The sequence below is a fragment of the Nematolebias whitei genome, chromosome 6 (genome assembly GCF_014905685.2).
Source record: "Nematolebias whitei isolate Nwh7 chromosome 6, NemWhi1, whole genome shotgun sequence".
In the NCBI taxonomy this organism is placed as follows: Eukaryota; Metazoa; Chordata; class Actinopteri; order Cyprinodontiformes; family Rivulidae; genus Nematolebias; species Nematolebias whitei.
This window is the reverse complement of record NC_056503.1, coordinates 29695903-29718753: the sequence shown is the minus strand read 5'-3', so window position 1 is coordinate 29718753 and position 22851 is coordinate 29695903. Positions and strand designations below refer to the sequence as shown.

The following is a 22851-nucleotide window of genomic DNA, read 5'->3' as shown; positions in this document are numbered from 1 at the left end:
ATATATATATATATATATATATATATATATATATATATATATATACACATTTTGTATCGGTGAGTTATTTTGATAGAATGGCCTATGTCCGATATTTAACTTTATCGCTAATATCGGCCAATATCAATACCATTCCGATAATATCGTGCATCCCTATTAAAAATTGTTTTAAAAAATGTTGTGTTGGTTGTATTATGAATCTTGTGTAGAGGGGATTTTTTTTTAAACCATCTTTTAGAAGTTATATTGTTAGTGGTTCGCTTTGGTGAAAGCTGAGTTGTGTCAGTATGCGTCTATGCACAAATTAAACCACGCCAGAAATGTTTCTGGTCTTAAATCCTCTCCAGTGCTACCTGTCTGTGTTGCAGTACAAACATCACCCTATCAACCAAGTATATTTTTAAAAGAAGGTAGAACCTGCCCTCTATAGTCTGTGAAGCGACAGCTTTATTGGAGAGGAGAGACTTCTTTTTTTTTCTCTGAGGATGTGAGCGTTTTCTACTTCTATTCACTTCTTGATCTCTCTTTCTGTGCTCATTTTTCTCTCTCTCCTTCCCCTTGTTCAAACTTGACAGAAGTTCATAAAAAATGATTTTTAGAAACTTCTTTATGAGACCAGTCTCTGTTCTGTCAGAAGACAACTTTACGTTATTCAAGCGAAAAGGCAAACAACTAGCACTGTTTATCTTTTTATTTAAGGCACAGTGCTGCTCCATTTGTGTCATGGGTGTTTAATTAAGTGTAGTTTCTTTTTAATGGTGAAATGTGCGTCTGCTTTTTATCACACCATTCCTCGATGCCTTTTACAGTCCACCCACATGGTTTGTCTTAGCATTTATGATTTTTCTTATACCGGAGTTGTGAGGTTCCAAAATCACTTAAGCGCACGGGGTCGAGTGGCCCACATTTAAACAGTGAAAGGCTGTTATGCTAAAGGCCCTCAGATCTTCTACCACTTCATAAATACAACCTTATAAAAGGCAGAAAAATACATCTTCCTCTACCAGAGTGAGGGGGGAGCGAGTGTCTGAGAGCACACCTGCTAATTGGAGCCAGCTTGATGCGAAGTACGGCTCTCTGCTCTGTTTTTGTCATAAACTTTAATTTCTTTTTCATTCTTCTTTATTTTTTGATACCTTCATTATTCTTGACTCTACAACTTTCAGAACCCTTTAAAAAAAGAGTCTTATTCCTTCTTTTCTCTGCTTAGCCTCCTACTATCTTTCACCTATTGCTAACCCAATTTAGTTGAAAAACCCGTCCTCCTTCTCATTTTATCCCCTCCCTTCATTCCACCCACTTACAGATGGAAGCCATGACGACCAAAACAAGCCTCTCCTAACTCGGCTTAACTAATTGTTTCGATCCGTGATGGATGGAAGGAGAAAGAAAGTGGGTTTCAGTTGCGTGAGTGGCTGCGACAGAGTTGGCAAGTTAGCACCTAGTCGAAAACAGACCTCTACTTGACCTTGCGTCTGGACTGAGTGACTGAGCCTGGGCCACACAGACAAAACCCCCTTCTTTTCCCACCCTTCACGACCCCAGCTGCTAATGAGTGTCACGTCGAGCTGCGGCTGCACAGAGGTCAAAGGTTGCGGTTGCATACCAGACGGCCAAGTTTAGGATTGCATTGAGGAGTGACACTGGTCACATGTTGGGTTTCTACAAATACAGGGTTAAACAACAAACGCACACACTGCCATGCACATATACTCGCATGCATGTATGCACATGGGAACCATATCTCTCTGCAGAAAGTCATCTTTTCGCTCATCGTTGGTTGGCTGTTGCATGTTCATGTAGATCTGAGGAGGCTTTGAAGGCCTTTGAACTTTGCTAAATGACTTGACCTTGTGGCTTGTGGCTGAATTCAAGCTTGCGTGTGTGTTTGATTTGTGCGAGTATGGGACGTAGCGAGTGGGTGGCCTGCATGGGGTCTCATCTCTGCTTCACAGCATAGCAGGGCATTACAGACGTTTGTGTTGACGACTGCTAAATTAAAAGCAAACTAAAGATTATGACGAATCTAAACACTGCTTTTATGAAGCAGAGGGGAACGAAGAAAAAATATGCCTTTGAATCTTTCATGCTTCGGCTTTGCTGTGTTAATTGCGCTCACAATCAGCTACTTCCCAGTGATTCCCTGTGTGTTATTTAGCGTGTGGATGTATATTTATGTTTCAGTTGGGGTGTGCATAGTGGATGACGGAGTGTGTGTGTGTGTGCATGTTCTGTGAACCGGAGGAACAGATAATGTGGCTGCTTGGAGGGAGGAAGCAGCTTGGGAAATGATTTCAACAGCTCACATAATTAGAGGAATATCATAAATTAAACTTGTGTCTGCCGTTGCGTTTGAAGAGCACTCAAAAGTAATAAATTCTGGATGGTTAACATATTTGCATTCCATTCAGCAGGCAGCGTCAGGCGGGAACAGCTGTTTTCTACGTCTTTTGGCAGCAGGAATTGCTCATTGCTCACTCAAGGTGCTTTTAGATACATTGAAATAGAAGGGGGGAAAAAAGGAAAGCGACTTTTAACTTGAACATGAAGCTGGTGCTACGAGCCTCTGTCACTGGAAATAACTCAACGGGGAACAGCGCATTAATGAAGTTCTTCAAATGTGGATCGTCTTACTTTCAAAAGGCCCATTCGCCTTTCATTTTATCTAATGCTCGGAAAAGTTAACTGGCTAGCTTTTTTGTAGTTTAGATATAGTTGGAGAGTACTTCTGTTTTGTCATTACTTAAATGGTTTGATTGTTCTTATAAAAATTTACAGTTTATTATTTATTTATACAGCAAATTTTAGGATTTTAAAATATGCAATATTGGTAGAATAATCTTTGTTATATCTGTAGGGGGAAAAGTTCAGTTACATTTATTTATATTGTGCCAATTCACATCAAAAGTTATCTTAAGGTACCATCAAGACAAAGCAAGTCCAAATCATAAATTTATGTCAGAGCCAGATTCAAGTCCAATTACGTACATTCAATACAACAGCAGGAGAGAGGAAATTTGGTCTTTTGTCCTCCAGCAGTCTAAACCTTTGGCAGCATAACTAAGGGATAGGTCAGGAAACCTTTGCCAACCCTAACCATAGAACTGATCACAAAGGAAAGTTTTAAGCCTTGTCTTAAACATAGACAGCCTCTATGATGTAGACTATGAGGCCTGCCAGACTCATAGACAGAACCTGGAAGTTGGTTCCAAGGAAGAGGAGCCTGATACCTGAAAGCACTTCCTCCCATTCTACTTTTAGAAATGCTAAGGACCATAAGTAAAGCTGCAGTCTGAAAGCAAAGTGCTTTGTTAGAACAATATGGAAAAATAGGATCTTTAATATGAGATGAATCTTGGTTGTGAGGAGAGCTATGTATGTTACAAAAGTTTAAAGCTTATCTTTTTGAATGCCTTTTTCATGCCACTCCAGGCTTATTCAGGGATATCCATTTCAGTTCCCTCTTTTTATTGATTCAGGATCTTACTGTCTGAATAACTCTATATAAGTGCAGATTCAGTCGATTTGAAATGCTAGTAACAATAATCTTTGAAGACATAATTTTAGTTAATTTTGATTTTGTTAATGTTTAAACTGTGATGGCATTTAATGCCACAGTACTGATTTGGACTTAGGTTTATAGTTACTGGACTCAAGTGGACTTACTGATTTAACATAGGTCTGTTTATTTTTTATTGACACACTTGCTGTGGATTATGTATATAAACACATTTTAAATTATTCTAACATGTAAATAACAGTTGTTTAGTTGTTGTTGTGAACCAAGATAGTGTTTCTTTTTTTTAACAAGATCTGCATCACTACCTTTTAGCAAGTGACTGGTCAGACAGGTCACTGCAGCCAGTGTTTGCTGAAATGGAAGTGGGTTAAAGTTTCATGGCCATCATTCATTGCTGTGCTACACTGGCCTAATGGACATGCACACTCCTTGGGGCCTCATCACTAAGGAGATGAACTCTGTCCCCAGCCATTATGTTAGTGTTTTATACACCTCACTATTGCAATTCAGAGATTAACTTTATTTTGTCTTCCCAACCCAGGTTGGCGGTTTTGGAAAACAGTATGAATATTCGTCACTGTGGCTCAAATAGGGGCAAGATAAAGTTAAGAGAACAGTGTGGATGATTGTTTGTGTGTGTGTATATATTTGTGTGTGTATTCATGTGCTCCCTGTCTCTACCCAGCATACTATGAATAATGATTTGACTGGGGTCAGATTCCTCTGGAGACGCTCACCTGTATCTGACACTAGTGGTATCGCGTAGCTTCCATTAATGTCCAAATTTCAGTGAAAACAGAAATAGAATACAGATAAAGGCAACACACCATCCAGCTTCACACCTGGACACATAATTACCCCAATGGGTTGTGGTGAGGGATCATATCCTGGCACGCAGTGGGAGGTTAGTGGCGATAAGCTTCAGCCCAGCTCCCAACATGGAGCATAATTACTCCATTGATAATTCACCAGGAAAATGGTCCCAGCCAATTGCAGAGCTCCGATATAATGGATTGGACGATGAAACGAGGGATGAATGAAGGAAGGAGGCTGTGAGGGGGAGTGCGCATGTGGGTGGGTTACACGTGAGGGCACCCAGCAAGGGCCTTTTATTAGAAATGAAAATATGTTTAGGTCATAGGGGGACCCATTTTCCCTGGAGATAATAAAGCCAATAAAATGTAAAGCAGGGGAAGAGCTTGGAATGGGGTCCAACTGTGGTTATTTATCTGTGTGTGTCCTGTATTAGCCCATTTATTCCCAGCCTCAAATTAGCTAATCATTCTCCAAGGGGAAGGACTTGGTCAGAAAATTGACATTTAGCAGCATAGGCTCACTCTATTAACTACAGTAAATTTAATTTGCTGCACACCCCAGAAGTGGGCTGTTTTCTTTGCCATCCGAAAGAGAACAGGAAGGCAGACGAAGTAAAGAGATGGGTAAAGAAATAATGTTTATTGCATCTTTTGCTTCTAGAGTTAATTTGCTTGGCTGTCAATATGGAACATAGAATTGTAACGTTACAGTTATGGTGCATTTTTCCTCGTGTACAGCTGATTAAAAAGATACGTATATGTCAACACATAGTTTCTTTCAAGTTGAGTCTGGATTGAATTATTGTTTTATTGTCTTTGGTGTTTCCAAAATTCTCATGGGTTTTCTTTTTGTAAGTAAATGTCTGTCCTTGGAACACTTTTTCACATATATCTCTGAATCAGGTATCAGTATTTCCCCTACCATTATCCAAGGAGGGTGCCCTGCCAACAAAACCGAGTGCCCTGCCTGCGAAATTGCCCCCCTGGAACTGACGGCACTGACGTAGCGCTAAGCTAGCGGAACGCAATACAGATGTGCTAAAAGGCTATAGTGCTCCATTTCCTTCACGGTGAGCAGTTTCCTTCAACCCCCACCACACGGTCGATAACTATAGGCACAAACAGCGCGCAACACAGATGTGTCTCCATCTCCACCCTCCACTCCCTGTCAACAAAAATCATGGAAGAGATGAGCACCCTGCTAAGGCACGTGACCTAGGGGAAACACTGGATATGTAAATGGACTGTACTTATACAGCGCCTTTCTATCTTATTTCAAGATACTCAAAGCACTTTACACTACAATCTGTGTCCTCATTTACCCATGCATACAGCTCTCTACTAGATCTCTACAAAGCTAATTGAACAAATCATTCTAAAGAGACTAATCAGAGCTTTAGATCACATTCATTCACCGATGGGACACACATCAGAGGCTATGAGGGGTTCAGTGTCTTGCCCAGGGACACTTCAGCATGTGACTGCTGGTGGATTCGAACCCCCAACTCTCGCATTAGAGGACGACTGCTCTAACCACTCAGCCACAGCTGCCCATATGTGAACATAATCTTTTAAATATTTATGTATTATAATTGTTTTAAGTGGCTGCCACAATGTAAGCTCTGCAAAATTCAATGAGACTGTACTTGCAAAAATTGTACTTATAAAAAGCAAATGTGTTTTACTTGTACAAATTATACTACAGATCATGTAAAGCATCAAAACTACTGTGATACTTAAGTCATTTAATCTACTTTATCAACAAAAACATAATTTGCAGCAGTAGTCGAAGTCAAAGTTTCTTTATTTGTCATACGCACCACATGTGGTACATGCGGTGGAACAAAATTGTGTACACAGGGTTCCAGTTACATCCAACAAAAGTAGAAAATGTAAAAGAAAAACATTAATAAGATCTAAGATATGAACTAAGAAAAACGTTCACTAAAAATATGCTAGGCACTAGTATTACAAAAAACAATACGCCGAACAGCATCACGTAGGAGTAATATGCTGCAACTATCTGTATCTGTAACCGTACCTCAGTGACTTTTGGTTGTACTGTGAGGTCTCCTCCTTTTGGACTTTTTCAGAAAACCTTCTTTTACTCTGTCTCTAAGGCCGAGCTTGGGCACTCCAAAAAGAAAGTTTATTGTAGCCTCTTGTATCCAAGATCTTGTTCTTTTGGTTATGATGCAATTTTTTTGGCTGGTTGAAACATAAAAGAATTAGTGACTTTAGAATTTTGCTTTTTAACTGAACTCATTTACAGCAACGGGTCAAAGCAATGCCTTCTTTACTGCAGATGAAGCCCTGTTCCAACTGTCCATCTTTCGTACAACCCTGCCATCACTTGTGAATAAAACTCCAAGATACTTGAACTTGTCCACTTAAAGCAAAGACTCAGAGCCAACTTGTAGAAAGCATTTCACCATTTTCTGACTGAGAACTATGGCTTTAGACTTGAGCTGACTCTGATTTCAGCTATTTCTCACTTAGCTGCAGAGCACTCCACAGGGGACTGAAAGTCACATTTTAAGACACCAGCAGAATCAGGATCTCAGTGAATACCCCGTAAGGGACCTTGTTAATGAACACCACAAACAGGATCACAGACGAAGAGAAACCCTGGTGCAGTTCAACTTGCACCTAGAACAAGTTAAACTTTGGTTGAGATTGTGGACATAGCTCTTGCTTTGATACACTAATCCATAAAAGAGATCCAAGCATCTTATACTCCACTGACACCCTCCACAAAATGCCTCAGGGAACATGGTTATAAAAATTTTCCAGATCCTCAAAACACTTGTGGACTGTGCTGTTGAGCTCCTATGACCCACTCATCAAGGATTAAGATTGGGTTCCCAGCCCCACCTTTCAGTATCAAAGCTACACATTTTTTCATACATGAAATCCCAGATACAGTGGTACGTACCACTTTTGCACCTTCAAAATAACTGACTAACTCCTCCTAGAGGTTCACAAACTTTTGCCACTCACAAATATGTAATATTGGAACATTTTTCTCAATAAATACATGACCAAGTAAAACATTTTTATCTCATTTGTTTAAATGGGCTCTCTTTATCTACTTTTGGTACTTGTGTGAAAATCTGATGATGCTTTAGGTCATATTTATGCAGAAAATTCTAAAAGGTTCACAAACTCAAGCACCACTGTATGCAGCTGTCCTCGCATCAGAAACTGGCTTGACTATTTGTGACACCTCATAAACATTTATTTGTTCTGTAAGTTGTACATTTTATCACCAATTTCCTTTTTGGATTGGCCTTTCAAGTGCCCCCTTTTTATATTTTATTATAATTTTGCAATTTAAGTATACATTTCAACCTCAATGTTTAAAATATATTAGTTTTGAAATATCTCAAAGGTGTTAGTCATTTTATGACTTCAAATTAAACGTATGTTATTTGTCAGTTGCACCTTAATGACGTTGAAAAAAAACCCCAACAACCTTTTTTTCTATTCTTTTCCTTTTGACTGAGATTCCCTTATGGAGAGACTCTGGCATGGTGCAGTGACTCTCCGGTGATCAGGATCGCCCAAGCCTAATTGATTGCAACAGTTGTCGGAGTGTTGTCTGTTAGGTTGGTGACAGGTGTCTGAAGAAAATGATTAGTTTTCTGTTGGGAGAGAGACAGCTTTGGATGTCCCAAACTGCAAACTAATAAAGGGGGGAAAGCAATAAAGCTCATGGACAGCAGGTTTGACTGTTTTTATAGACAAATCAATAAAATGATAGATGATGGAAAATAACGGCATCTCAGCTGCTGATTTCTACTGGGGCTACAAATCATGCCCCCCTCCCCTCATACACACACATGCTTGTCACACACAAAATGCAGTCACACATGCACACACGTTTGTAGAGCATGTTGGTATCATGTGCTGTGACACGTAACTGGGTTAAAAAGATGAGTAGAGCACGTTGAGAAACAAGTTACTCTTTGAATGTACTTTTTCTTGTTGTTTAAATCTGAGTGCTAATGTTTGTGTGTCATAGCTAGCAAAGTAAATCTTCCACTGTAAATCTTTTGGAGACCAGAAGGGCAGTGTCAGGATCAATACAGAGGACAGGTCTTCCTCAGAGCCAACCTCTAATTGGCTCAATTTCTTCTGTGCGTGTGTGTGTGTGTTTTATGGTGTATTGGTTTGTATATAACTATTATTACGTCCAATGAAAGATGAACCTTTCTACTCCTGGGAAATTTAATCACAGTGATTTATTTTTTATTTTTTTTGGTTTACAGGATGCAAACATTGTTTTTATGTTATGATTTAAAGTCACAAAGTTATTCTTGTCTGTCTTTGCCTTTTAAGTCCATCCCTTTAAAAATGAGTTTGCATGATACTTGGAAAAAATGAATATGCTTTTACTGTAAATGTTCTGTTTTGTCTTTTTATTCTTACTTAAAACTAGAGGTTTTGTAAGGGCTGGCTCCTGCTTGTTGTGACATTTTAAATAGTATCTTACAATAAATAAATAAATAATTAGCTGTACGCAAAAATGTAGTTTCCTTAGAGCTGGATTCTCTAATCCTGGCCCTCGAGTGCCATTACCCTGCAAATTGTACTTGTTTCCCTGCTCTGACACGCCTGTGTTGGAGCAGAGAAAACTCTAAAACATACAGGAAAGTGGCCCTCAAGGACCAGGATTGGACACCCCTGCCTTGGAGGGATCATTGCACTTACTGTTAATATTTCTGTTTCTATTACTGTTGCCATCCATTTTCACAAGAGACCGTTGAACAAAAAAATACTTTGGTAAAAAGAAGGTAGACACGATTGAAAAATCTAACTAAGTTGTATTTACAGAAAAATTACATTTCATAAACAATTCAAAAGCTGCAATCTTCGTCTTGTCACCTCCTTTTTTTGTAGGAGGTCTCGCAGTGGAAGTGGAAGTCGTAGCCGTCGAACAAGCCGCAGCCACAAAAGGAGCCGCAGCAGAGAGCGGGACAGGAGCCGTCGTAAGGGCCGAGGTCGAGAGAGGGAGAAAGAAAAGGACAGGGGAAAAGACAAGGACAGGAGCAAAGACAAGTCGGAGAAGAAGGGGTAAGTGATAAGTTTATCACCGTACCTACTGCACAGAACAGAACATGTTAGTTGGTGTTATACACCAAATCTGGAGCCCAGTGTCAGTTTCTCCATCCACCCATCCATCACTCAGCCCTTCCATCCATCACTCTATCATCTCCTTTTTTTTCTTCTCTGCAATCAAGCATTGTAATGTCATACAGTTCCCTGCTGAAAGAAAAGAATTGTCATAGTGGGATACAAATAGATGGTCAGTGCATGCAGGTTCAGATTGTGGTAATGTTTCGGTCGCCAGACGATGTCTGATTTATTTCCTCCCTTTGGATTCGGTTGCAATAAGTCCTGAAACATAACAAGATCTTATACACCTTCAGTGTCTTTGTTGCCCATGCAAGGAAACAAAAAACAACTTATCGAAGAAAGAAAAGTTGGCTCTCTTATCTGCAAGTTTGTGGCCTATAATGACTGGGGTCAGGTTAAGTCAGGTGGATACTTAACAGTTGTATACTCTGGTGCAGTTATAACTTCCTTAGTGGCCTTTCTTTGCTTATATCAGAATAGCATTCTCCATCCGTTCCCAAGACATAATTCTCTAAAGTTATGGGAGGCTACTTTAATACTACTGGCACCCAGTTGGTGTTTGTCATACAAAATAGCACAGATGTACATATCCAAGCCTGGATCCCAAGGGTGATGCAGGCCAACCACTGTTCTGCGCATCTTTTTGAGAGACTTACGACCACTGGGTGAACTGAATCCACACCCGTTCTTTACTGCTTTAGTCTAAGGTTTTCTTCCAATCATTGGTTAGAATTTAATTGTTAAAATTAAACCACTGAAACTCTGAAAGTTATTTGGTGAATCAAAATGCTAAAAAAAAAGAGGCTTCTTCCAGTTTTCAAATGGGACGAACTTAAAAGGGGGATTCATCTGAACTTTGTAGTTGGCCAAAATGAACAGTTAAAATATAGTACAGATTTTTTTTGGCAGAGAGTTGCAGTGATTGCTTTATTTTTATATTTAACAAAATAAATAATTGACTAAATCAAAGAGTAAGCAGCAGAATAATTTTTTAAAGTATAAACTTGTCAGGATTTGTTTATTAAATATTAACATATTAATTTAGTTGTTGCTTGAGAAGGACTTAGCAGAAATAGTTAAGGGTTTCAATAAAAAAAAATCAAGTATTTGATTAAAAATGCTACAATATCAGCATTTAAATGTGTGATTTTATGATGATTAACTAGAAGCACTCTGAAAGTTCACTCCTCTGCCAAGACCCTGTTTTTGGTAGCACTGGTTTGTCTGCGCACAAGATAAAGAAAACTTATTAACAGATTTCACAACATTTTTAGGAAATTTTGAGGTTGTCACAAAGAACAAATGATTAAATTTTGGTGATCTGGATCACCATCCAGATCCAGGATTTCTTTAAGGATTCTTGTCTGTCTGTGCACAAGATGTTACCAAGTGACCCTACGGTCTTGTAGGAGGTGTGTGCGCTCAAGAGTGCTTAGTTGTGTGAATGCTCATGAAACATTCACACTATTGTGATCCATTTTTCTTCTGTACATTTTTCGGTGTGATTCTCGTGCCGCAGTTTTCAAGCCATTTCAACAAATTGCAAATCAAAAGTTAAGAAAAAATGTGTTATTTCTGCTTTCTTCTGCTCATTTAGGCTTGTTCTTCCATTTCAGCTACATTTCAGCACGTGTTTAGCTAATTTCAGCTGTTTTTCTACAAGTTCTTCAGCAATAAGCATTCACACTGCATTTTTGCAGGACATGCAATTTCTCTTAGTTGTTTTTAGAATAACACAAGTTGAATGTGTTTTAGAATATACAAAATGGAAATATGGACTAAAATACAATCCAAAAAATTTAAATGTAAGGATGTGGAGATGTTTCTGAATCTGTTTTTTCTGGTAAAAAACCCCCCAAAAAACTGTAAGAAAATAGTCAGTATTAATGGTTTTATCAATAAAGCCCCATCTGTTAATACCTCAAGGCTTCAGTTTTCTTTAAGCAAACAGAGCATGGAGATTTACTTTAAAAGCAAAAGTGTTCAATTTATTTTAAGTTATTGCCTTTCTTAGATCACTATCAGGAAAACAAATAAAGCTAACAGTGAAACGTAAGGCTAGCAGACTATATCTATTTTCTTATTAGGGCTTCAATATCCTTTAGCATTGATAGGAATCTTTTTTGTCTTTATCTCTGACCCTGCTTTAGCTGGTCTGTGTGCTTTTCTGTCTGTCGGTTTGTGTGTTTGCATTTCCACCAGTGGCAATGTTCGTACATTTCAAACTGTACTGTAGTCCCGTTTTCCATTTTCATTAAACCTTTATAGATTGGATAGTTTTGATAAAACCATGTGCCTCTGAGCAACCATGTGGAGTTTCTTAAATCTGTTAAGTAAAACTTTTACACCGAACTCCTCATATTGCCAGATCGTTGGCATGAAGCCTTCGGCAGTGGACTGTAATGCCACACGCTGCATATTTTCAGGCTGTTCTTTGGGTGCACATTCTTAATCCGACTGAGATCTGACCAAGCTTGAACGAAGACTCATTGTGTTGTGTTCCAATACAGTTTCTTAAATTTATTTTTACAAAAATTATTGTCACTTGACTGTACTAAGATAGTTGCAGGTAAATGAGCACGTTAGGGCACAATAACTTAAACACAATCAACTTTTTATACTTTATTTTTTGCTATTTTTGCTATTTTTGGGTGCAACTGGGACCTTGAGTACACAATTTTGTTCCATCTCATGCACCACATTTGATGCAATTGACAGTCCCCCCACTACCTTAGCTAAACTGGACCCCATTTACCATGCTGCTCTGAGGTATATAACAGGTTCACCCTTTAGGACTCACCATTGTACTTTATATACCCTTGCTGGACTTACTTCACTCAATATTCGAAGGATGAAGCATTGGTGTATTTTCATATACAAAGCCATTTTAGGAAAATTACCATCATTTATCAACTCCAAGTTCATTTCACTCCAGAACACACACAGTCTCAGGACCAGTAGCTGACTGCAGTTTAAGGTGCCCTTTGTGCACACAGTCAGCAAAAAATACTTTGTCCTATGTTGGCCCATGGTCTTGGAATGAACTGCAGTTTAAGAGATTAATAATCTCAATGGATTTCTTTCTGGTAAAATAAAATAAAGTAAGTAAGGTAAGGTAAAATAAAGGTTTAAATAAAATAAAGAACCTTGAATCTTGAACAACATTACTAGAAAATCAGTAAATACAGTCTTCTGCAGGAAATCAGAAATAGATGATAAATTAGATGTTAAGTCTACGTATTCAAATTTTTTTTAAAATCTAAAACCTGTTTGATAATTGGTTTTATTGTTATTCCTCAGTTGCTTTTAGTGGAGCATGGGTGTTTAGCAGAAGATAAAAAGAAGCAGAAATATTATTTTCAGGAGCATTTTCTTTTATTATTTACTTGTTTTAATGGTGACAGGGACAGGGTCTATCCATTTAACATTTGTAGCCAAAAACATGCAATTACACACATTTCTAACACTCCAAATTCATTTACATCCAGGTTTTCTCGCTGGATGAAGGAAGGGGAGCAGTGTGATGCTGATGGCAGGGCGGGGTAAAGAAGAGGCTCGGGAGCTTTATAGTGCCTGTCAGGATGAAAGAGGGGCCCCTCAGAGCAGCACCCTGACACTGACTCTGTGTGTGCGCACATGTTTGGTGTTGTTGTCATTAAACATTTAAGACTCTTCTAGTGTGACAGCAGGCAACTTGGTGCTCCAGCGGCATGTTTTCATGCAAAATTTATTGAAAAAGACGTGCTGTTGTTAAGAGATCTTGTTGCCTTTCACTAGTGGCAAAGGGTAAGTGGGTGATTGTAGGGCTCTCTCTCTCTCTCTTTGTGTGTGTGTGTGTGTGTGTAGGCTGGTTTGTGAGCAGTCTATAGACCAGATTTACACACACAAAAAATCATCTATTTCTACTTACAGAAAAAGGAAAGAAAAATATTTTTTAAATGTTTTGCAGAATAATTTTGTTTATTTTTTCCTCTACAGTGTCTGTTAAAAAAATTCTGTGTGTGTTATCTGTTCCTGACTGAGCTGAACATACCCCTGACTTTCTGACATACATTTGTAGCTTCATTAGATGTGATTCCAATAAAAATCTAATAAACATTTGTAAGAAACCGAATGTAATTAGAACGTTGCTTTCAGTGTAACACTAATGTTTGGTATTATTTAATTCTGTAGTGGCTCTGGCTTTATTCAAGCTTGAAGAAATTTGATTATGCTGTGAATAGGAAAATTGTGATACATATACATGTGCGTCTACAAAAAATAGAATATTGTGGAGAAAGTTAAATTTTTTGTCAATCAATTCAGAAAGTGGAACTCATATATTATATAGATTTATTACACATAGAGTGAAATATTTCAGTATTTATTTCTTGAAATTTTGATGATTATGACCAATAAATAATGGAAAAAATAAAATTCAGTCTCAAAAAAATGAAAAAATGCAAAGAGTTTCAATATTGTAAACTCATGGTGTCACACCCTGATCAGCTGATTAACTCCTAGACATGAGCTACAAATGTCCCATTCCTCAAGTCAAGCCACTCCTGAATAGATTTGCATTCAGCCCCAAAATATCCAACCTGACCTGGCCCCAGCCCGTAGCCATAATTTCTGAACCCCACTCGACTTGACGAATCAGCAGTAATTACAGGTCCGAACCCCCCCCCCCCCCCGGACATTTTAAATTGAGCTTTGACTACTTATATAGTTCTTAACGGTCGACGGACACGCACGGCTGAATAAAAATTTGCAGAAGATGGGAGCTGAGGGGGTATTTGTCCTTTCATGGTCGTCAAATCACATTAAATCCTTGCTGCTGCCTGCATTCTGCATTATTCAGACACGGACCCTGCTCTGACATGTCTGCAGGATATTTTGGGATCTCACCTGTTTGGGTCATCAGCCACGTGTGTCCCCTGAGTGCAGTGACTAAATGAACGTCCATTTGGGCTTTGATGGATCGTTGCCTGGCAGTATAGTCCCAGCTGAGCTTAACTAAACTTTTTATTTTTTATTTTCCTCTTTCAAGACCGGTCAGCGCACAGTCAAATGGCCGCGTGTGGCTGGTGATAGTATGGCAAGCCATCTTGCCATATAATTGGATCGTCAGCCGCTTGCGTCCGCTGATGCATCAAAAGCCTGACACCGGCCCGGTCCACACATTAAGCACATTATTATGGCCCGACCCGACCCGGGTTCGGATTAGAAATGACAGCTCTTCTCCTGAACCAGAGACAACATCAGAAGTGTCTTACCTGCTCAGGAGAAAACGAACTGGACTGTTGTTCAGTGGTTTAATGTCCTCTTTTCAGATGAAAGTAAATTTAGCATTTCATTTGGAAATCAAGGTCCCAGAGTCTGGAGGAAGAGTGGAGAGGTCCAAAATCCATGTTGTTTGAAGTCCAGTGTGAAGTTTCCACTTCAGTGATGGTTTGGGTCCATGTCCTCTGCTGGTGTTGGTCCTCTATGTTTTCTGAAGTTCACCGTCCATGCAGCATCTACCAGGACATTTTAGAGACTTCATGCTTCCTTCTGCTGATGAGCTTCATGGAGATGCTGATTTCATTTTCCAGCAGGACTTGGCTCCTGCCCACACTGCCGAAGGTACCAGAAGCTGCCTATATAATGCTCTAATTTTCTGAGAAACTGAATTTTTTTTTCATTATTTGTAAGCCATGATCATCAAATCACAAGAAATAAAGGCTTGAAATATTTCACTCCATGTGTAATGTATCTATATAATATACGAGTTTCTCTTTGTGAAATGATTGACCAAAAATTGTAACTTTTTCAACCAAATTCATATTTTTCGAGATGCACCTGCACAAAGACGCACTTAATCTCACTCTTCTATATCCATCCCTCTCCTTATACTACACTACTTCATTAAATATTTTTGTGGTTTCAGAGTAAGCGCTCACCTTTTCCTCGGGGCAGTGTCAGGCTCTTTCCTCTGTGACAGATCATTGAGCTAGTCGAAGAAGGTGAGCAGGCTGTCTCACTTCACAACCTAAATCAGCGAGGTCTGTCCAATTAGGCTGATCTCTTTGTCTGTGATGGGTCTCGGGAGCACATTGGTTCATATTACTCATTTCATTATCAGCTGGTAAGAAATGGGCAGAAGATGGGAAGAGACCTATTATTGCAGCAAAATGCCTCAGTGTTTGCACACATGTAAAACTGTAACAGTAATGAGTTAAGGATGTAAGAAATTCAACCTCTTTCATTAAAGTCTTTTGTTAGATTCCTTGTTGATGAAAACTATATTACTCACAGCCACAGGAGGGCCTACTGTATAATATCACGTGTGTTGTTAGCACATCATCTAATGCAGGGGTTCTCAAAATTTTTGTGTTCAGGGACCCCTTACAGGGGAGAAAAAGTTTCAGGAACCCCCTCATAGCCCTCTTGTTTTACCTATTCACTTAATGAACACAAATGTGTTGCCACTTCATCAAATTATTAAAGAAAACTCTTTACATAAAACTGAACAGAATCATAACAGCATTAGTCATACCAAGTAACGGGGCTTAATTTGTAAACCAATCGACACTGGACTGGTAATAGAGGGCTGGCCGGCAGGGGATCTGGTGTCCTCACCAGGAAAATTTTGAATAAAGTAGATGTGATTTCCTGTATTTTGGTGTATTTTAATGAGTTATTAATCATGTATGTGCTTGTAAAAAAACATTTATTATTATTTATTTTTTTTGCGTACCTCCAAGCACTGGCTCGTGGACCCCCGAGGGTCCGGGGACCCCATTTTGTGAACCACTGCTCTAATGAACAAGTGGACAAGTTTTAAGATCTCCCAAAAAACAATAACTGGATGAATTTTTGGCGTAAACCATGTTTACGTAAGATTATAACTTAGTATTTTTTATTTCTTTTACAAATCTTAAGCTAAGCTCTGGTGTGGTAGTAGCCAAGAGTCATACCCAACACATACTCCGAGTGGTAACGGACTGCATGGTATTTTTATTAAAATCTGGCATACAAGAAAACAGGCAATATGCGTTACTGCCAGGATTACTATTTTCATAATTTTTTTTCTTACTAGAGAGAAATCGTTGTAAAAAGTTCAAAATTTTGACAAAACGCTCTATTTACATTTAAATAATGTGTGTTTTTCTGCTGTTTAAAGAGTTGTGCTCACCAGTTGACTGATTGCCGTATATTTCTGTGAATGTTATTAAATAATTGTTCTCACTGCAAAGGTCCCAGTGGGACTTGCATCCCATAGTTAGGCAAGTTTTTCCTCAACCGCTCAGCTTTAAACTCTGGAAGGCTAGATGCTGTTAGGCAGAAATATCACAATAAGACTTGACGCACCAACACACACACACATTTGCACTTAGTTTTGTTGATTTTTTCCCCTCCCGTCTTGCCTCGCTCTGAGGAAATGATTGTCTGCTTCTCTGCCTCTGTACAACATCTATCAGCTCATTAGTTTTGATATTACACAGAGAAAGTAAGTTTTTTGTGTGTGTGTTTGTGCGTATGTAGCTCCTGCCTGCGGCAGCCTCTTGGCCTGCTGGGAATGTGTGTATGGGTGGTGTGGATGGGACCACTGGCTGCTGTGTGCTGCAGGACTCTAGGCTGTGTCTGGCACTGGGAGTGGGTCTGGGGAGGTAAAAGAGACTTCAAACACCGTCCTCGGAAGGTTAGGATACACTCACATTGGCTTAAATCAATGAGCTGTAAGTGTGTGTTTTATTTGTGTGTGCTTTAAGGAGAGGGGGAGCCCAGTGGCCAGGAGGAAGAAGAGATGTGTGTGAGGCTAAAGCAGAGTGGGATACGTGTGTATAGTGGAGAGGGTCTGGGTTGGTAGAAAAAGAGAGCTGCCTACCTGAAGAAGGGTGGACAACACACACATGCACATGCACACAATCAGCTCCCAATAGGCAAACATGCATATACTGAATGCTGCTGCTGTAGTATTTTGTGGCCCATGGCTGTATGCAATCATTAGATGATTTTTTTTTTTTCTACACGAAAATAATTTCAGAGTAAATGGAAAATAACCTTGTGACCTAAATAAATGCAGTCTTTTGTCTCAAAGACTTAATCATTTGTACTAAAACTTAGTTTGGGATCATTTGAAGACCAGTCTATTTATTTAAAAAATGTTTTACCGTTTGTTTATAGCTGGTTCCGTGCTCTTGCTAGTTTGATGCAAACATGGGTTAACTAATGTCTTTATAAATTTAGCTTAATACAGGTTTCCAAGATCCATGAATAATAGATGGAAGGAATACAAATGAATGACTATGAAATAAATGAGGTACAATGAAATACATTGAAAATACATTGTTATATCAGGGTGCATAACAAGAGTATTGCAAAGGACCTCTTAGATACATTAAGGCCATCCATTCATCCATCCATCCATCCATCCATCCATCCATCCATCCATCCATCTATTCATCCATTCATCCATCCATTCATCCATCCATTCATTCATTCTGGGTCACGAGGGTTGCCGGTGCCCATGTCCAGCAATCACTGTGCGAGGGGCAGGGTACACTCTGGACAGGTTGCAAGTCCATCACAGGGCCACATAGAGACAAACAACCATTCACTCTCTCACTCACACCTAGGGACAATTTAGAGTTACCAATCAGCCTAACATACATGTTTTTGGTCTGTGGGAGGAAACCGGAGCACCCGGAGAAAACCCACGCATGCACATAGAGAACATGCAAACTCCACCCAGAAAGGCCTCCGGACTGGGATTTGAACCAGGGACCTGCTCGCTGAGAGTCAGCAGCTCTACCAGTTGCACCACCTTGCTGACATTAAGGCTATTTTATTCCAATTTCCAACAATATATTTAGTTAATAGATTGATTCTCATTGCCTTTAAAGAAACTGAGATACTGAAGCAAAGCACAAGTGTTGTGACAGAACAGAAGGAGGGGAATGGGGAAAATATGGATTTATCACAATGTCATAGTCATTATTCAGAAACATTATCACTATTAAATATGTTTGTTATACAAAATGTTGAGTTTGACATAACAAGTTTCTAAAACTGAAGTCACTTGATTTGGTCCTATAATTGTGGAATTACAACCTTAGCAGTAGAAACTGTTAGTTTTTCTTTGTAGAAATGTTTTCTGCATGTTTAAAAAAAGTGGAGGTTACAGTCACATTTTTGTTGGATTTGACTGTGTACTACAACTTTTTAAAGCTTTCGATTTAAAGGCTGGTGGAGGAGCAAGAGCGGTAACATAAACAAGAGTACGCTCAATTCTGACTGAACTTATGGTTTGCTTAAATTTTTAGTGATAAAAGGACAGGTCAGAGCAGTGAGAGTCTTTGGCCAAAAAGTTGATCAGCCAATCTTTTTGCTTACAATGGAGTATTAGGTCCATGCTAAGAAAAATAAAATGCATTACGAGAAAAAAGTAATGAAATTATGAGAATAAAGTCGTACAAGAATACAGTCGAAATATTACGAGAATAAAGTCGTACGAGAATACAGTCGAAATATTACAAGAATAAAGTCGTAGTATTATGAGAATAAACTCGTAATACGTCCTGGGTTGGCTTGCACCTGCTGTGGACAGCCTCCAATGTGAGTTCATTCATTCAACCTTTATTTATACAGGTTAGTCCCATTGAGCCTCTGAGACTCATTTACAAGAGAGACTTGATTTTAACAAAGAATGATGACAAAAGTAGACAACCATAAAAGAAAGCTTATAAATTGAGAAGAATAAATTAAAGAAAATTGTATAAAAAATGAAACAAAAATAGCTTGATTATAAAGCGATGTAGAATATTAAAACAGGAACATTTCTGTGTTGGTTTTTCCCAGGAACTTAACAGATGTTTGAAGCCACTTAGAGAGGTGAAGGTCAAGAGCTTCAGATCATTTGGCAAATTATTCCAGGAAACAGGAGTGGAGTAGGAAAAGTTCCTTTTGCCTAGTTAAGTCCGCACTGAGGGGACACTGCATGTAATAATGTCCTGAGAGCGCACGCTGTAGCTGCACTCACGCAGAGACATATAGGATGAGCTGTATGAAGGCAACAGACCAAGAAATGATTTAAAGATGAAAATGTACCAGTGAGGGAGTCTGCGTGAAGTTAATGATGTCCAGTTAACCAGTGAATACAGGGTGCAGTGGTGGGTACGGTAGTTACAGCCAGTTATGAATCTTAACGTGCTGTTAGTCACTGTGTTTATGAACTAGTCCGCCATCACTTTTGTGTCACTGCTTGTGAAATATGCCTCCATCCACATTATGTTACAACTAAATCCATCAGTGCAGCCATTAATTGCAGTGCCATACGGCTTCAGTTTTTCATAAGAATCCATATGCCACGGTGCGTTAAGCCCCCTGCTATTGTACTGCCGACGTCAACATCATCATTCTACCACAGTTGTAAGACTGCTTTTTCTTGTCAGAGTTCTGATAATATTACAACTTTATTCTGGTAATATTACGAGTTTATTTCCATAATATTATGACTTTATTCTCGTATTGTTTCTACTTTATTCTCTTAATACTACAATTTTATTCTCGTATTTTACTTTATTGTTGTACGACTTTATTCTCGTAATACTATGACTTTATTCTCGTTCGTAATGTTGTTTTTTTTCTTAGCGTGGCCCTCATACTCCGTCATCTTTGCTAGCTAATCAGGAAAACTAAAAACAAATTTAGGTTAAATTTCGGCTTATGCTAAACTTATATCCCATGACTAATTAACAAATGAACCGCAGAAACTGTTTTTTTAATATATTGAAATTACAGTTTGTTTGTACAGCCATTTAATGTTAAATTGTATTCTTATTCTTATTGGTGTAAAATGAGTACAATTAGCAAAACTTGAGCCTTTTTTCTGGTTTTGACCTGACAGTGTGTGAGAAAAGTCGGGCCACTTATTTTCGCAGGAAAGACACTCGAAGTGAGCGATGGAGAGCTGTGACAATCCACTTACTGCGCTCTGTAATCTGTTTAACCATTTACTGAGTTGTTAAGGGAGTATGCAAACACTCACACAGGAGCAGAGTCGCACTAGGAGCCCTGCAGGCTGTAGCTGTGCACAGGAGACTTCGCCTCCTGAACCGGGTAGCTATTGAGTGCAGTTGCATATTTAGAGCGAGTGTGTGTGTTGTGTCCTTTTGTGTGTTGATGTATTTGAGACCTGCTGTAGGCACCAAGAGAAGCCAGGCCTGGAGCGTGATGACAGAGACCAGCCCTGGCCAAATAGAAAATCCTCCAATCCAATTACCCTCTTCCTCTTTTTTTATTTATTTTTTATTTCCTCCTCTTTCTCCTCTCCTCGTTTTACAGCCCCACTTCAGCAGGTGCTGGTGGTGGGAGTCCCGGCTGCTGTTGAAGTGGCTGGCTGCTCTGCTTTATGGATGCAGGCAGGATTATAAGCAGCAGGTTATGAGCATCGAACATGTCCGTCCAGCTCCAATTTTGGAAGGTTATGTGAATGTGATTGTTGACTAAATATGTTTTTCTGCCCTCAGTATATTTCCTTTTTTATGTCTCCCTGTGGAAATGCTAGGTAGTTTGGTTTGAAGAAACTAAAGTGGTGTTGAAGGCAGAAAAGGGGGTTAAAAGAGAAGACCGTTATGGATACTGATGTGTAAAGAGACAAACTGTTAATGTTTAATTTTTTTCCAGACTCCTGTGCTTATTCGTCTGCACCACAGGCAATGGAACGCGATGGCTGAAATCTTTATGGGAAAGGCTAAGATTGAGAATAAATTGTCGAAAACTATGTTCTTTTTTAGTTGGAGAGAACAGACCAAGTGAAACGAAGAAGAAAGACTTTTCTGTTGGCAGACAATATCGTTCTCCGTGCACTTGACCTGCGCTGCTCAGAGACAGAAATACAGCTTTGCAGATTTTGCCTAATGGCATTGATCATTACAAGAATACCTCTCTCAGACTGGGTAAACAGCTTTTCAGACGTACAGTTAAGTACCATGACTCAGTTGTGGAAGTAAATATTGCCTGAGAGGCGCATCTAACAATCATTCTCAGTGGACGTTTGAAATCGACTGCCATTTTGAGAGTGTTTTCTTTTTGTAGAGCCGAAACAAAACGGTTTGCTGTGTATTTAAACGTCACACAAGTGAGTTTGTGCTTGATTGTGATGACTGCGAGAGGAAAGTGGGTATATGTGTCCCTGGTAGAGTTGGCATTGGAGGTGGTATTGGACATTAGAAATCAGAAGGAAAGTTTGGAAGCCCTCCGCTCTTTTCCTCCCTCCCTTCCTGGCCATTTAGTTTGCCATTTTTACAGCAGAAGTTTTGATCTCTCAGCCAATGTTTAATTCATTTGAACTAATGTCTTGCTCACCCTTACTCTCATATGCTCTGTCTTGCTCTTTCGTCCGTCTATTCCTCGTGGTTCTCTAATGGAGTTATTACATTTTACCTTTTACTTATTTTTCCTGGCACACACACAGACACTGGCCAAGTATGTCCAAATTTACACTTGTTTACTTGTAGGGCATACATTGTCTTAATTTTTTGGTATAAAATTAGCTATAATTTAATTGGACGTTTTGGTTTTGGTTGGGTAAAGTATCCCTCAGATTATTAAGAGATGTCCTCTAGAATTGGTAGGGAGTGATGTCAGAACTATTTAGATTCATTACTAAATAAATTGACAAAAACAAATTGTAAAATACCTAAATACACTTAAAAGTTATGCATATAAGATCTATTTAAAATGTTTTTATTTTATTTTTTAGCAACACGGGTAAAGTCCTTAACAGAGTTATTAATTTAGTAGTTTTTTTTAATTCAGTTGAACATCCCAGTTATCAGTAAGGAGGCAACAGTGTTGTATCTGCAGCACATTTGACTCGCTGGACTTTGTTTTTTTACAACCCCAAATCAGAAACAAATTGCATGAAAAATGCAAATGGAAAAAGAAAAAAGAAGAGATTTTATGTTTATGTTTAAATTGATATTCATGTTGTTGTGAACTAGATGAACCCAAAATATTCAATGTTTTGTCTTGTCAGCTTTAAATACTGTTTTGTAGAGAGTCATATCTGCAACAAATCCTAAAACAAGGCAACATTATAAAACTTGTACCACTTTGTAACAATATCGTTGTTTCTCACAGAACCTTTTGCTAATGAAGATGAGACATTTCAGTTTATATTTTGTCCTACTCGTTTTAAAAACATTTTTTAAGGTATGTAACAGCATTTTTGTTTCAGAAGTCTTCACATGTATTTTCTTTGCAACAGTTAAAATAGATGTAAATATGAGTTTTTACCAGTTTAACAACTCTTATAGCAGCTCTAATAATGTAACATTTTATAAATCTATATATGTATATGTACTGTATATATATATATATATATATATATATATATATATATATATATAT

General features: G+C 38.7%; 1 protein-coding gene across 1 annotated transcript in view; it reads left to right on the top strand.

The window, feature by feature from the left end:
- Positions 1–22851, top strand: part of rsrc1 (arginine/serine-rich coiled-coil 1) — a gene marked incomplete in the record, with an annotated part of 180123 nt that overhangs the window by 20676 nt on the left and 136596 nt on the right. The window contains 1 exon segment of the mRNA XM_037677500.1: positions 9238–9411. Within this exon segment, the coding sequence (XP_037533428.1) occupies positions 9238–9411 (174 nt within the window).